The sequence below is a fragment of the Stegodyphus dumicola genome, chromosome 12, assembly GCF_044657685.1.
Source record: "Stegodyphus dumicola isolate Sdum_Otavi_A_Nest chromosome 12, ASM4465768v1".
NCBI lineage: Eukaryota > Metazoa > Arthropoda > Arachnida > Araneae > Eresidae > Stegodyphus > Stegodyphus dumicola.
In genome coordinates this window covers 113,043,791-113,059,471 of record NC_140779.1, presented here as the reverse complement: position 1 = coordinate 113,059,471, position 15,681 = coordinate 113,043,791, and the positions used below count along the sequence as shown (strand labels likewise).

The window sequence follows — 15,681 nt, the reverse complement described above, 5'->3', positions numbered from 1 at the left end:
AATTAAAAACTAATTTTCCCTACATTTTCCACTTTCTTTCTTGGGTTTTCCCTATTAGAGGGATTTGGCTACATGCCAAATTCTTTTTTCTCGAATATCTACGGAACGACGCGTACCCTCGGATTTCAAAAAATTCTCCGAATCCATCGATACCATTGTCATCTTTGTATGACTTTAATCGGCCGAGATATTAATTAAAAATAGCGGAAACGTTAATTTTCACGCTCATTTTTCCGAGTGGCAAAAATAAACTTTCGGCGACAAACACTTCAGCCGCTTATAAAGATACCTTTTCCAATAACGCAAAACGCTTTATTGTCTTGAAAATGACTTTGTAGAAGAAGAATAAGGGTTTAGCACCTTTAAAACGCAAAAAGTTTAGGTAAAATATTACTGTACATACAATAAAAATCGTCTAAAATGTGCGAACAGCCTCTGTAAAATGTTTCGACGAAACAAAAAATGCGCGTCCGTGCGACCACTCCTTCTCCAAACATTTGTTGAAACGGTTTACGAACATTCTATACAGCAAGCAGTATAATATATCTTTGTAACTGTATATTATTGTAACTATATATTTTGTATTTCTCTCTGAACTATGCATTCTGCTTATCTATTGATATTCCTTTTTCTTATTTTCTACAGGAAGCTTGTGGGCGCAATAATGCAGAGTATTGTGTACAAGGAGTTCCTACCTTTGCTCATAGGGCCAACTCGAATGTGGGAATTTGATTTGTGGCCCAACACTTCGCACTATGATCCCACTGTCAATCCAGAACAGATTTCAGAATTCAACACGGCTGCCTTCCGCTTGCACAGCACAGTCAACACTCCACTCTACGAAAATGGAACAAACAGTGTGGTCAGACTAAGAGACACTTTCATGATTCATAAACCCATCCACGACGGTTGTTTTGGAAAATTCTTGCAAGGAGCATCTAAATTTCCGGCTCATAAATATGGTCGACATCATGTGGATGATGCTACTAAGTATTTGTACAAGTACATATCAAATTCTGCTATTTAGTGTAATTAACATCAATTTTTCAGATAACAGTTTTATAGCTAACTGGGAAAATAATTTTAGAAAACAGTAGAAATAAATCTATTATTAGTGTTACTTAGAAGAGTACTACTTAAAATGATGAAAACAAGTCATAAACATATTATCTAAACATATTATCAAAGCATAAGTTTTGGGTTTGTCTTACATTTTGAGTTAAAAATGTGTTAAATTTCAGGATTACTGAATATCTTTGCACAAAAATATTTATCAATATTTTACTTTTATTTTTGTCATTTATATTTGCTATGGTATAAGGAATTAAACGATTTAGAATTTAAGTGATAAAGTGAAATGTCTGTTAAATATATTTGTTTGAGTACATGCATTATCTATTTTTCTAAATGTTTCTCTCTTTTCTTAACAAAATTGTCTAAACAAATTTTTCGATATGTATATAAACCTAAACTTTTCACACTATTTTATAGAATATTTGTGGAAAGTTTTATAAAATTACTATAGTAATATTTTAAGTGTTTTCGTAATAGAAAAGTTGAAAAAAATCAAGTTATTCAAAAAATGGGTTTAATATAAGGAAAACAGAAACAAAAGGAAAAGAAAATGTTGCCAAGTATGGAAATTAAATTGCAAAACCAATCTTCTTCCCGAGTATTGAATGACAAAGAGGTTCGAAATCATCTTTTGAATATCACTAAAAGTATCCAAATGAAAAATTCTCATTTTGAAGTTATTTAGAGTAGTCTATATACCTTGTAGTGTCCAGGTGGCTTAACTTCTATCTGGATACAGGAGTATCAGGAAACTACACAGAAGAAGGGTTCAAACCCTTTATTAACTCTTTAAAATTTACACTGCGTCAACTCGACGCTGACAAACTTCCCCTCTATTTGGTTGGTAACTGAACAGCAGATAATTGAAAATCAAAAGTTGAAATGTTTAACAAGTACTAAACTAACCTATAGGGCTCAGCGAGATACCGAACTTCGACCCCCTCTATAACTAGTGACAGCAGATAAATGCATTTAAGTCACTTGAACCAGCAATCAGCAATTGTTTTTTCAAGTTAAATGTTTTTCAAAGAAATATTATTGTCTAAAATAGTTTGCAAAACATTTTCGCGAAAATTATTTGTATAATATCTTTAATAACATTATCCTTTTAAGGTCACCCGAGAAGCTCCTTGGTCCTGATATCCAAACTATTAATATCCACCGAGGAAGAGATCATGGTATGCCACCATACATTCAGTTGTTAGCATATTGCACAGATAACGAAATTAATGTGAGGACATTCGAAGATCTCAATCAAGTAATGCTCCCCGAGGACGTAAACTTGCTGAAACACCATTACAAGTAAGATTTACGGAAGTTATTATAAACATTTATAAACTCTGAAACACAATCTCTCAAACAAATTCCTGAAATGTATCTAGAAATGTTTTCTGCTTCCAGAAATGCAAAGATTATTTGCCTATTTTTGGAAGGATTTTAATTAATCATACAATTGAAATAAACGAAAATAAACAAGCCATAAAAGGTAGTTGGCTACAGCTTTTAAACTGAGGAATAAATTAACCATCTACTTCAATAAAATATTTATTATATTTTTTACTTGTATATTTTATTTATATTTATAATTTTTCTATTTTATAATATTTTTTATTTATATTTATTTATATTAATATCATTTAGAATATTTATAATTTATATTATAAATTTGATTTAATTTAGCCAAAATCACGCATGAAAACAAATATTTGACAGAAAGATACAATTTTTTTCTTCTGTCTGCAGAATGTTCTCATTTCTTAGTACAAAACGGAACAGGAAATAAAGGAATTACGAATATCTGAGGATACGATGTAGCAATGGTCTCAAATTGCACGAGGGACGAATTCGCGACCAAAAGCAACGAACGGGTCGGAGTTTGATTTTTTTTCCAACCAAATAAACTTAAATTGCAAACTAGATTTTAACTAAATTTTAACTTAATTTTAAATTTCATTTGCCAAATGTTTTTCCGAATGTTTTCCGAAATGTTTGCGAATTTCGTACATATATAAATAATTTTAGTGAAATTACATGTGAAACTGCAGTTTCCCCCCCCCCTGTATAATATAAACACGAAAATCTAAAGAAGCGAAGCTTTGCCGAAAAAATAAGAATACAGGGGCAAGTCTATTTAACATTGAGTAAATGGCAGTCTCGCTAAATTGGCGAGATATTGCCCAGCTGGTAACAGTTTTGGCGACTAATTTTTGTCAGCAAACCTGGCGACGATTTGGCGACATTTAGATCTGGTTACTGTATAACCGCAATAATAATGTTACGAATTTTGTACATATATAAACACTTTTAGTGAACTTATATGTGAAACTGTAGTTATTATTATTATTATTATTATTATTATTTTCTTTTTTGTATAATGTAAACATGAAAATCTAAACAAGCGAAGCTTTGCAGAAAAAATAAGAATACAAGGGTAAGTTTACTTAACATTGAGTAAATGGCAATCTCGCTAAACTGGCGAGATATTGCCCAGCTGGCAACAGTTTTGGCAAATAATTTTTGTCGTCAAACTTGGCGACATTTAGATCCGGTCCCTGTATAACTGTAATTTGTATTGTAATTAACTGTAGTTGATCTTATATTTAACTGTTACAGTATCCGGCCCTCATATGCCTTCCAGTAATTTCGAGAAGGGAAAGATACTAGAGATTTCTCGGCGGTGTGGGAAGAACTATATACGACCAAGGAAAGCATCAGTATCAGAGTAGTTGTTATTCACAGCTGAATTCGGACTGTTAAGATACTGCTCTGTGATACTAAGAAGAACTGCACAAGTATTTTTGAGGAAAATTCCAGAACTGTAAAGTGTTTCTTTTGGGAAAATAAATTTTATGAAACTATCATCGGTTCTGTGTACGTTCAATCCGTTACGAATCCGTACGCAAGGGATAATAATGACGCAAAATGAAAAAATCAAATTATAGTACTTATTTCTTGTTTTTGAGGAAATAACTGTAAGAAGTATCTATTTCTTTGCAATTCAAAGGTGCTAAGGGCTAAACAATAAATTGTTGGACCGTTGTATATATCAAATAAATCTAATACGTCAAATTAGCCGCAAAGGAACTTGCTTTTAACATAAACTAAAAATAAATACATTTCGAAATTCTTTCAAATTTTCAGACAAACCTTCCGAGCAGAACAAAACTTGAGAATGAATAATGACAACCTCTTCTCTTTCTTTTCTTAATTATATTTTTTGTTTGATATATTGTTGCCTGCGTACGGATTCGTAAGAAATTGAATGCACAAATTTGATGAAAAGTTAATAAAATTTATTCTTATCACAACCAATAAAACAAAATGCTGAAATTTTTCCTCACAGATATTCGTAGAACATCACAATATCACACAGCAGTTATATTTTAACTACTAAAACGTTAAATAGAACACAACTCAAAACGCAGAGAAAGCTAATCCGATCTCAGAATTACAGCGGCTAAGTATACAACAATAACTTAGTAAACAACTGAACTGAGATGTTTTTATCCGGCTTTTATAAGCTTTTTAATCAATTACGAGAAGCTTCTCGTAATTTCTCGAAATTTCTGGAAAGCGAAAGAGTCGAATTACAGTTACAGCGAACACGCAATTGCATTATTTCAATTTAAATATAAATTACGAAATATATATTTATTAAATGCGCGTGTTCCTGTATTTTTACGTTTTCGGCGTTTCTCTTAAAACTCGTCACGCCCTGCATTACACAGGGAAAGAAAACATTTTAATTTCAATTCTACTAAAAATAGCAAATTAAATACGAAATACCGCAACAATATGCTAAAAAAAAAAAGGCTTGCGCCAAGCTAGCTTTGTACTCGAATGTAACGACTGCTTTAATACATGCTAGTGCTTTTCTATTATCCTAATAAGTACTATATTGCACTGGTTTGGTTTATTAGATTGTGGCAAAGCACTCGAGGGCTATCTGCCTAAAGGGAGGGATGCCTTCGTGGAGGACTTTTTAAAGGAAACTGGCTCGTATACAAGTTACACATGGGGAAAACCACGAAAACACCCATGCAGCCAGCCCGTTCGCGGGATTCGAACCTCGGACCGAACTACCAGTGTTCAGCGACTCTATATTGCACTAAAGTTGCAATGAATTTATACTTTACATAAATCTATAATCTCCGCATTTATAATAAATACATAATTAGAATATGGTTCGCGGGCGACATAAAATTGTTTCCTGTCAATTTGAGTTCAATGCAATAAACAGCATCATCCACAAAAAAAGAAGACACTGATAATAATTATTTCTGCAAGAAATAGAATGCTAAGTAATTAAATATAATACTTGAAACACTTTTTCAAAAGTAAAATGTATGGTTTTTAAAGAAACATTCACCAACTCAACGACCAATATGAATGGCTTTTAAAATATCTGTTACTACAGCGAATAAAGTAATAAACAAAGATTTAAACTTAAAAAAGAGTAAAGATGAAAATTGCATTGATATTATTTTATAACTGTCTTCAAAGACATGCGGCAGAGTGTAAGATGAGAGGAAGAGCTCTTTACGAAAGTCATTTATGAATGCGAAGTCATACGAAAGTCAGTATGCGAAATGAAAATTTGTCATGCCTGTAGAGTGACGCATTCCTTCATTCGATTATATGGAACCGATAGCGAGAAATTTATTAACGTAAAATATGAGAAAACGTCTTGAAAATTTGAATTCAAGAATTTAAAAAAAGTTTCAATATAAATTCAGATCGTAGCAGCAGTTCAATATATTTTGTGCTTATAGACGGTTTCTCATACAACCGAAAACTAGAGTTAAGAAGAGTGCTAATTAAATGGGAAAATAACATATTTAGTGTTATTTAAACAGCATTTTGTTCCCATATTGAAATATCTCATGTGAACAAACACCACATGACTTCCTTGTACGGCCTTATTTAATCTCATTTCTTAGCAAGGCAAAACTGTATAAAAACTCGAAACATCTTCATCAAAAATTGTAAAATACAGAAAAAGCTAAAACACCAGTCACAGTTAAAACTTTTGCCATTAAAATTAAACTTTCTACGCGAAGCAAGCAATCCGACCAACGGTCAGAAAACCAAATTCCTGGTGCACAAAATTGAAAGTTTACTTTTTGATCCAGTCGGGAAAAAGACACTGAAGTTGGTGCACCAACTGACTTAACAGACTCCTCTACTAAGAGTTTCAAACGCAAACAAATGGCGACCTCGTTAAGCCTAGCTCCACTTTAACTTTCAAACTGTTGATAATTCTGCAACTATTTCATGCAGGTTAACTAAAGGCATAAAAACTTTAATCGGAACATAATTCAACGAATTTTAAAGAAAACAAATGCGCAATTTACCAATATATAAGAATAAAAATTCTGATTCACCGAGTCGTGTTACAGGGTGAGAATATATGTATATATATATATTTTCTTAATTGTCCTACTACTAAAAATTGTCTTATTTCTCATTTTTGGATTATGCTATTATATATACATTCTGTCACAAAAATATATGCACCTAGAAGGAAATGACCTACTATCACGAAACTTCATATAAGATGAGTATGAGGAGATAAACAAATTATTACAATTTGGGAACAAAAGTATGTTTTATTAAGAAATTTTGTCATGAAAAAGGTTACAAATCAGTAAGTAGTATAGCCACTTCTGGCAGCTATGTAAGCCGAAACACGGCATGGAATCGTATCGAGTAGGTCACCAGTGACACCCTGCGGAAGATCATGTCATAATCTTTGCAATTGGGCAGTTAATTCACCAATATTCGAGAACGTCTGCAGTTGCCTTCTAAGCATGTCCCAAATGTTCTCTATTGGTGAGAGGTTTGATGACCTGGCAGGCTACGGGAGTACGTCATATCCTTGAAGCCATTTTAGGGAGAGTCGGGCAGTATGGAGACGAGCGTCGTGTTGCTGATAAATCGCATCTAGGCGACCTGATATCATAGGCAGTACAACCGGAGTTAAAATGTCTCCCATCAACTGCGAGTCTTCTGGAAGATGACTAGAAGTGATCGTGTGTTTGTTACATGTATGCGTTGGTCATCAGCATTGAGAGTGAATCGGGATTCATCGTTGAAGATCACATACCTCCATTTGGCCACACTTCCAGCTTGCCCGAGTTCTGCAAAACTCGAATCGACACTGCCTTTGATATAAGGTCAGTGGTAGGCGTTTTAATGGACGTCGGCAGCATATATCAATATCGACCTGTCGTCTCCGAATGGTTTCCCTTGATACCACTGGATGGCTGGGAGGTGGTAAATATCGAATCAATGCTAGCGACATTGTTGGTACGGAAGCGGCCGCTCTTATAGTTGAGCGATCCTCGCTCTCATTTGTGTTCTTGGGACGCCCTGATCCACCACGATGTAGACCATCCCTTTCATGATTCAATGTTGCCAACACCAAGCATCTACTATATCGCTTCAACCGAGGTGACGGCCGATACGCCTGTTCGACCAACCCGTTTCTCTAAGGCCTACTATATGCTCAAGCCTGAAAACTGTTTGTATTGCCATTCGTTATGTCTCAGAGCTAAATCTAGTCACAATACTTTCCATCCAAGTCGACAAATTAACTTCAATAGCCTCCTGCACGAGCAATCATGCTTTTAAATACTCCCAGCTGTCCATCTCATATGCGCCCAGCGCGCTTACTCTTGTTTCATTGAAGTCAAAATTTAAATCATTCATTTAAATCTTTTACCAGAATTCATTCCTGTCAAGTTCCGTGATTGTGGCTCGATTTCTTCTGGATGCATATATTTTTTTATGACAGAGTGTATATATATATATGATTGGTGCGGGTGATTGCAATAAAAAGGGAGAAAAACAACTACGTGTTATAGCGGTCTCATATACAATATTTCAACAATCTGCGGCTATTCGTTTTTGAGTTATGGGACATGCATACGTACATACGTACGTACAAAATGTCACCAGAAAAAAAAATCCCTTCTGAATCCATTTTTAAATCCATTTTACAATCCATTTTGACAAAAAGAATCCGTTCTGTCCGTACGTACAGAAGTCGAGCAAAAAATTATTCAAGAGCGGTCAAATTGAGTACATATTTTTTTGAAATATGATACCCGAAATTTTCACGTTTATAGTACTTCCTATACTCCGTACAAGGAAGTAAAAATGAATTCCTGCTTGTTCATCGATACAAAGCAAAATAACTGCAAACACAGAGCTGAGATTGCGAAATCTGTTCCGCCCATGAGAGTGACACAGGATTTTGTATAAGATTCGAGACATTGATTGAAGATGGTAATCTAAACTCGTTAATAAAATTCCTGGAAATGTTCCAAACGATAAGTTACTGTTAGAGTTCTAGCCCTTATGACAGAAGTGATGTTCGGACGTTCGGAGTGATGTTCTGCAGTTGTATATATTATAATATATAGTATTATAATAAGTATTTGCGTTGCAATTGTTGTAATAATATAATAAGTATTTGTGTTGCAATTGTTGTAGTATTATAATAAGCTTTTGTGTTGCACACTTTAATAATTCTTGTCTGATTATAAGAAATGTCTCACTTGAACGATCTGTTTCTAACGAATGAACTTATGCAGAGATGAATGTGTCTGTGAAAGACTGGGTTTTACATTTATTGGGATTTTTCTTTAAAAATAGATTTGTGATAGAAAGCTGTGATATATGCTTGTATTTTAGGGATGTGGCCGATATCGATCTGATTATAGGACTTCAGATGGAGTATAACGACGATACTTCAGTACTGCCACCCACAGGATCTTGTATAAGCGGAATTCAGTTCAGAAACCTCAAAGAAGGAGACAGATTCTTCTTTGCTCATATGGGTCTTCCAAATTCATTTAGCAGAGGTGAGTCAAAAATGCAGTATTAATCTAATGAAATAAAATATTCTTCGGTACTTACGTATTATCGCAGCCAGTTGGCGCAGTTTGGCGAATTTTACGAAAGAACAAAAATAATTACTTTTAGTGTACAAAATGCCTATTATATGCATTACGTTTCAACTGTATATTTATCCCCGCCCCCCACGAAAAAAAAAAAAAAAAAAAAAATCCGTAAATGCAGTTACAAACGGGTTTCTGTTGTGATGAAAATTTCTTATAATAGCCTTGAAAAAGGATACGAAGGATTATTTTTTTAGCGATTTTTCGCAAAATACTGTATTTCTGCAAAAGATTTACCTCTGGTTTCTCCATCATAGGAAAATCGAGTTAACAAAAAAGTAATCATAATTTTCTTGTAAAATGCTTTGGAGCTTGGAATACAACAAAAAGTATGTATACAAAAATGGCGAGAATGGAAACTGGATAATCCTTGCACGTATGGTTGCTTAAATAATTATTATGTGCCTGATTACCAGAGTTTGACTTATTCTGAAACTTTGTCGATTTTTAGTAAGGTAGTTGCGATAATACGGAAAGTACCGATTCTTGTTAAAACAGTTGAATTATTTTGAATATTGTTTGTATGTAAATTATAATTTCCAGTTACAAATATCACTAAAATTACCTTTTAATACCAGCATATACTAGGTGTATTCACGGAAAGCAGCGTCAAGAAATCTTTATTTGACGCCACGTTACTGTGTCTAATTTACATGGCTTGGCGGAGAGACCTCTAGAATAGGAAGTGGAAATAACAAAGATAACAGATCTACAATGTGCATTTTATTGCAGAAAAAACTAGAGCATAATGAGCATTTGTCTTCATCAACTAGTATTACTAGAGCATTTGTCCTCACCAACTGGCATAATTAGTGTATTTGTCTTCACGAACTCGGAATTGATTATTTTAGGTTTGCTAAGTCGGACGCTGTGTCCATGCTATCACTTAAGGTATCAGTTTACTTTAAAAATAATAGCATCGAAATATTTACCTTATTTAATATGCGTTGCTTGACTTAACATTGAAGTTTCACAAAACTCCATTTATCTCTGAGATTTTAGTAACATTTTCTTCAGGTTTCCATAAATGCGTTTGAGATCTGTGGTTTGCACTGAGAAAATTTGCCTGTCAGATATTCCCAGAATAAGAAAGCAGAAATTGCAGGATAGGTTGAACGAGCTAGCATTGTCGTCTCCTTAAGTGATCAATACAGTTATTAATACTTTTTATAAATAAATTAAAATAATTAAGAAGTCAAAACGAAATATACTTTTATTTAACCGTCGTGGGCGAATACAATTCAGTTGATGTCCTAGGAGAATCACGACTGTCTTCTTCGCCCTCTTTCGTTATTCCCCTCTCAAAGCGGAAGGCTTTCTTCTCCACTGATTTCCCACATAAATTCTCTTTTTGCCAAAATTCCAAACTGCAAAATTAAAATTTCATGGATCAAAGGACATAGTGGCCATTTCGGTGATGATCAGGCAGATGAATTAGCCTAAGAAGCAGCTATTAATCGAGATGGTATTGAACTCACACTTTCATGGCCTCGTTGAAATTTCGAGTACCAAATAAAACAACGTCTTGGCAAGATTTGTCAAATAATGCTTCACAGGGAAGGCGCACATATAACTTGATCCCCAATGTAAGCTTCGCATCTCTGTACTCGAATCCTTCACTAAATTACTTTGTAACAGGACACGGACCCTTCCCCACATATTTCTGAGCAAAAAATATGGCGAATATGTCGGGAGCATGGAACTCCTGATCATTACACTTTCCCATACCCCTTAAGTGAGGATATTCATGTAAAATCCACATAAACTGATTTCTTGGCATTCCAAAGGTTTCTAATTAAAGATAAACATCAGATCCGAAGTTAAAAAACATATGCAAGGACTCTCTTTCTACGGCCTAGGTCTTTGCGTTCTCATAGTGTATAAATTTAGTGAACTTTTACATTGTTTGAATATATACAAAACGACTCGACTTGTGAACTTTATAAACTGTAATAACCTTTTATAACTAAATTGACCCATAGACACCTATCTCTTTAGCATTATTATTACTGTTCATTATAACATTGTGTTCCTAATGCTTATTATAGTTATCTCATTATGTTTATCTGTATATTAATTATGTTATTTTTGTTACAACAAAACAGATGTTAAATTTAATTTCTGAATTTCAAATTGTACTGAGACTATATTATAATCTCTTTCTGTACTAAATCATTATTTTTAATAAATACTGGATGCGGGGCGTATGGGTAAGATTGCACAATGCACCATAATATGCAAACTCTAGATCCTTTGTAAAGCTTCTGTTGCTCATTTACTCACCGTTATTTGTAAATTTTCATAAAATTCTAAGGATTTTAAGTTTTACTAACGTTTATTTTATTTTAAAACTTTGCTGTCCTCTCTTATTTTCCATTTCTGCACAGAATAAGCGGGAGTAAAATTGCTTATGCTAATGAGGTTGCAAACTGTATAAGTATTTAAGATAGGGCTTTTAGCCAAGAGAAGAGAGAGATTTCTCGCTGCTTTACCACGCGCGCGATTTTCAGTCTGTTCATGTCTGCCTTTAAGGCAAGAACTTAGCTCCTGTTGATATTTTGGAAACGTATTATAGTTTCTGCGTTTCGCTCACTGCATACGTAGCGTCAAAAGGCCAATCTTCACTTTACTAGTTCTCTGCAAAGCATTTAAGTTTAGTTCTTATTTAGTTAAGTTATTTCTTATTTTCCACGTTTTAATCCATAAGTGCTGGTCTTTTATCCCGAAGTGCGCGAACGGCTGTATGCTGTGAGAAATAAAGGGTAAAGTTAACACTTTTTAGTGGTGTATCTCCTCCACACACACGAGCATAGTTTGAGTAAGGTCCCTGCTTCTATTCAGGATTAGAGAATGCTTCCAAAGGCAATTAGAAGGAACAGCGGTCCTGACAAAACTTGCAATTTTTTTAAATAGTTAGAATGAGAAAGCATTACAAGTTAACCCATGGTATATCGCTGGTGTCGCCCATACTTTTAGCTGTACCTGTACCTGTAGGACCCAAGCTTGTGGTCTTATCAATACAGCCACTTCACTTCCTTAAATAACAGATTTCATACAATATATGATTTAAATGAGTTTGAGTATCATGTTGTATTTTTGTCTATGAACGTGTTGTTAATGTAATAAGATGATTTTAAATATTGTCATATTTTAATATTTGCATTGTTGGTCTTTAAGTATTTTGGATAGTTTAATTAGAAGGAAAGCACCGTAATAGCTTGATATGGTTTTATGCAAATCAGAATAACTTAAATCAAATAATAAAAATTATATTTCAGAACAATTCTGAATACTATTCCCGTTCAAGATAAGATTTGCAGAATTGATTTTTGCAATGAAATACACTTTTACTGTCGTTATTTCTAAAGAAGTTTTAACATCGAATAAGTAAATTCTGAGATTTCTTTTCAATAGATTTAATTAAATGGAATCCTCATTTTATTTTTGGTACTGACATTAATCCTAGTTTCTGATTTTACGTTTGCGTTTTTACGTTTAAAGGTGATTTAATTCTGGATTTGTAGTCTGAAATTTTTCGTATTATTATTTATTATTTACAATTCAGATATTTTTCATAACGTTAATCCCAATGACTATTAATTCTGATTTAAAAGCATAAAATGAATGCTGGTTCTTAGATATTAGGATCAAAACGTTAAATTACTTTGTATAAACGTTAAATACGGCGATTTCATATCCGCAACTAAATATACTATAATTATTTACAAACTCCGGAAACATTTTAACAATTCAGAGTATATAAACTATGCAATCAATCCTAAATCTTATTTCACAGAAACAGATATAAACTCATTCAGCAAACACTCAAGATGTCTTTCTTAGCTGTTAGGGAAAATATCTAACCGCCACTGGAAAGTTTATTCGAACATATTAATAAGTTGGCTGATGCTAAAATATAATGAAAACAGGAATGGTTCCCTTTTTCAACAAGACAGACAGACATCCGCTTCACTATGACAGAAAATATGACCTTGTTACTGAAGTGGATAGACCTCAAAAGTCAAGGAAATGACGCGTTATGCGTCCCCCCCCGCCCATCTTCGAATTCCAAGTGACTTTTTCCTAGAACGAAATTTTCTTTTTAACAGAATGAAATGCCACATAGGCATAGATGTCATACGGTATCAACAGAAGTGGATACACTGAGCATTTGTGTAGTACCAACTGATTACTGATGTTATTGATGAATTTGCCTCAAACTGAATAAAAAGTAGTTATTATTTGCGTATTTATTGAGTAGTTTTTAAAGTGTTTCGCGTAATTTTGAATGACGTTGCATTAGGTCCTTTATATACAGACACACACACACACACATATATATATATACTATATATATTAGCTATAGCAAGTTGCTGTAGCTACTACCTATTCGGGTTAATTTGACTATTTTCCTTTTCTGTTCTTATATAATTATATAATATAGATATATATTAGAAACTAAAATCTTTATAATATGAAACCGGATTATATGTATCACGGAGCTAAAATTTATTTACATATAATTTTGTTCTCTCAATTTATAAAAGAACACAAAACAGTGTCTAAATTTAATAAAAATCATATCAAAATTTAATTAAGAATTTTTATTTCGGCTTTTTAAGGTACTTACGTATTAGCGCAGCCACCTTGACGCAGTTTTTAGCGTTTTTCTATGGAAGAAAGAGATAATTCGTGAATTATTGGATTATAACTTACAATGGATATGGTTACTAAGGAACTATAATGCGCAGGGTTGCCAGAATTTGTCGATTTCTACTAAGATGGTTGCGATAATACGTAACTACCTTTTTTAAACATGCTTTCAGACTAATACTTTTATTCATTTTCTCTAACAGAGAAGATCGAAGCCATCCATAACGCATCACTTTCTAGACTTATATGTGATAACACAGCAGTGAAGGAGATGCAAGCGAATGCCCTGCTCACACCAAGCGAAGAGTAAGTTCAACTTCGAGAGTTTATACTGTTTATTCTTCGAGAGTTTATATTTCACTTTATGCCCTTCTGTGTTTATATTTCACTTTATGCCTATGAAATTTTAAAATAATAGCCTTTCCCTGTAACTAAAATCTTACTGACCGATTTCCACCCTTATCGCGAATTTTACTAATTAGGAAGCAAAAGGATTTGAGGAGTAAAATGTAAACTAAAAGAAGTTGGTCGATAAAATTAAAGGAGAACTATTGTTAAAAGGTTTGTTTCAAAACAGTTGAGTAACATGTTATTGAACTGTAAAATTTTAGCTTCGGATTATAAAAATGAATCTATGGAAAACAGTTCAAAATTTAAATTAGCAGTAATGAATAAGTTATAAAATGGTTAGTTTTATCAGTAGTGTATCCTTATATTGCTGCTAGCGAGATGTCAGGTAGAAAGTATCTCGTGGCAAGCCATAGCAACTTTGAAAAAGATCGAAGTTAACAGGCTCTTACATTTGGCATTAGAGTAAGCCAAAGCTCAATTGTGCGTTCGTGCATTTCGTTTCAACATAAGGCTAGTGTTCGAAGATATCTTTATTAATATCGTTCACGTGCTACTACTTCAGATGATAAACCCTAGTTATTAATAACAGTTCTTTGGAAAAGATGGCAAAAAGGACTCATCTGCAAAGACATACCGCAATCGGAATAAAAATATCGATATAAATCATTCCCAGACGCCTTCATGCATGAGGACTGTATGTACATAGGACAGTTTTCAGCCCACTCCCTAAGCCATTGCAGTCCATTGGTCATATTTGCAGCTCATTGGCCAACACCATAAGGCTTCAAGACTGTGATCTAGAACCTGCCGAATGTAAAAGTTCTTTTCTCCAACGAGTACAGATTCAAATTAGAGCCAAATAGTGGAAGAATTCTAATTTGGAGAGAACTTAACAAATGATATATTTTGATATAAATGGACGATAGATTATGTTTTGCTGATGACAGAATTCTTCTTTGGGCCAAGGATAGGCGTAGCTGGGCGTACTGATTTGTACTTCACATTCAGATTGGGTCCGTGAATGCTCAAAGATACATGGACGAAATTCTTAGACACTTGGTCATGCTTGATATTATTGCCGTAGCCCCTCGACCTACTCAAGGATTTTTATGAATATCATTGCCCAACATCATTTAGCACTCCTTCCGAATCACATGCTTGAAGCAAAAACAATACAATATGCGAAGTAGATGCACTCGAGATTTGAATCCTATAGAATATGGCTAGGACACATTACGAGACGCATTGGTGCTGTTCAGGAACCTCCGATGACGCATTTTTATTTGCAAAATGCCCTTATCGGAGAAAGAGAAGTACCCTTCAAAAGTTATGAAACGCTGCGTTAGTTCAACGCCTCTCTGTTTTAAGCGTCTTTTTTGCTAGAGGCGGACTCATGCTTTATTTGACTCTTTTCCAGGCATTTTTCTGCAAGTGAAAGAGAGACTGTATGTGCAGTATGTCTACCAGAAATCGTCCTGCAGACGAAAAAATGATCGAGACCAGACAGCGGGCAACATTGCTCAGCACTTTTCCAAGACCAACCGGACGACAAGTGCTCCGGTTTACTGTTGCCAGATGACTTCATAAAGATGGCCTATTCACCTGCCGTTTTGAATGTTACATCTTCGTTTACAATCGT

General features: G+C 34.0%; 1 protein-coding gene across 1 annotated transcript in view; it reads left to right on the top strand.

Annotated features, from left to right (window-relative positions):
• Positions 1 to 15,681, top strand: part of LOC118203153 (salivary peroxidase/catechol oxidase-like) — a 68,596-nt gene that overhangs the window by 51,032 nt on the left and 1,883 nt on the right. Inside the window, exons 10-13 of the mRNA XM_085806804.1 lie at positions 646 to 1,002; positions 2,188 to 2,376; positions 8,773 to 8,942; positions 13,895 to 13,997. Of these exons, the coding sequence (XP_085662930.1) occupies positions 646 to 1,002; positions 2,188 to 2,376; positions 8,773 to 8,942; positions 13,895 to 13,997 (819 nt within the window). The remainder of the gene's footprint in view (positions 1 to 645; positions 1,003 to 2,187; positions 2,377 to 8,772; positions 8,943 to 13,894; positions 13,998 to 15,681) is intronic.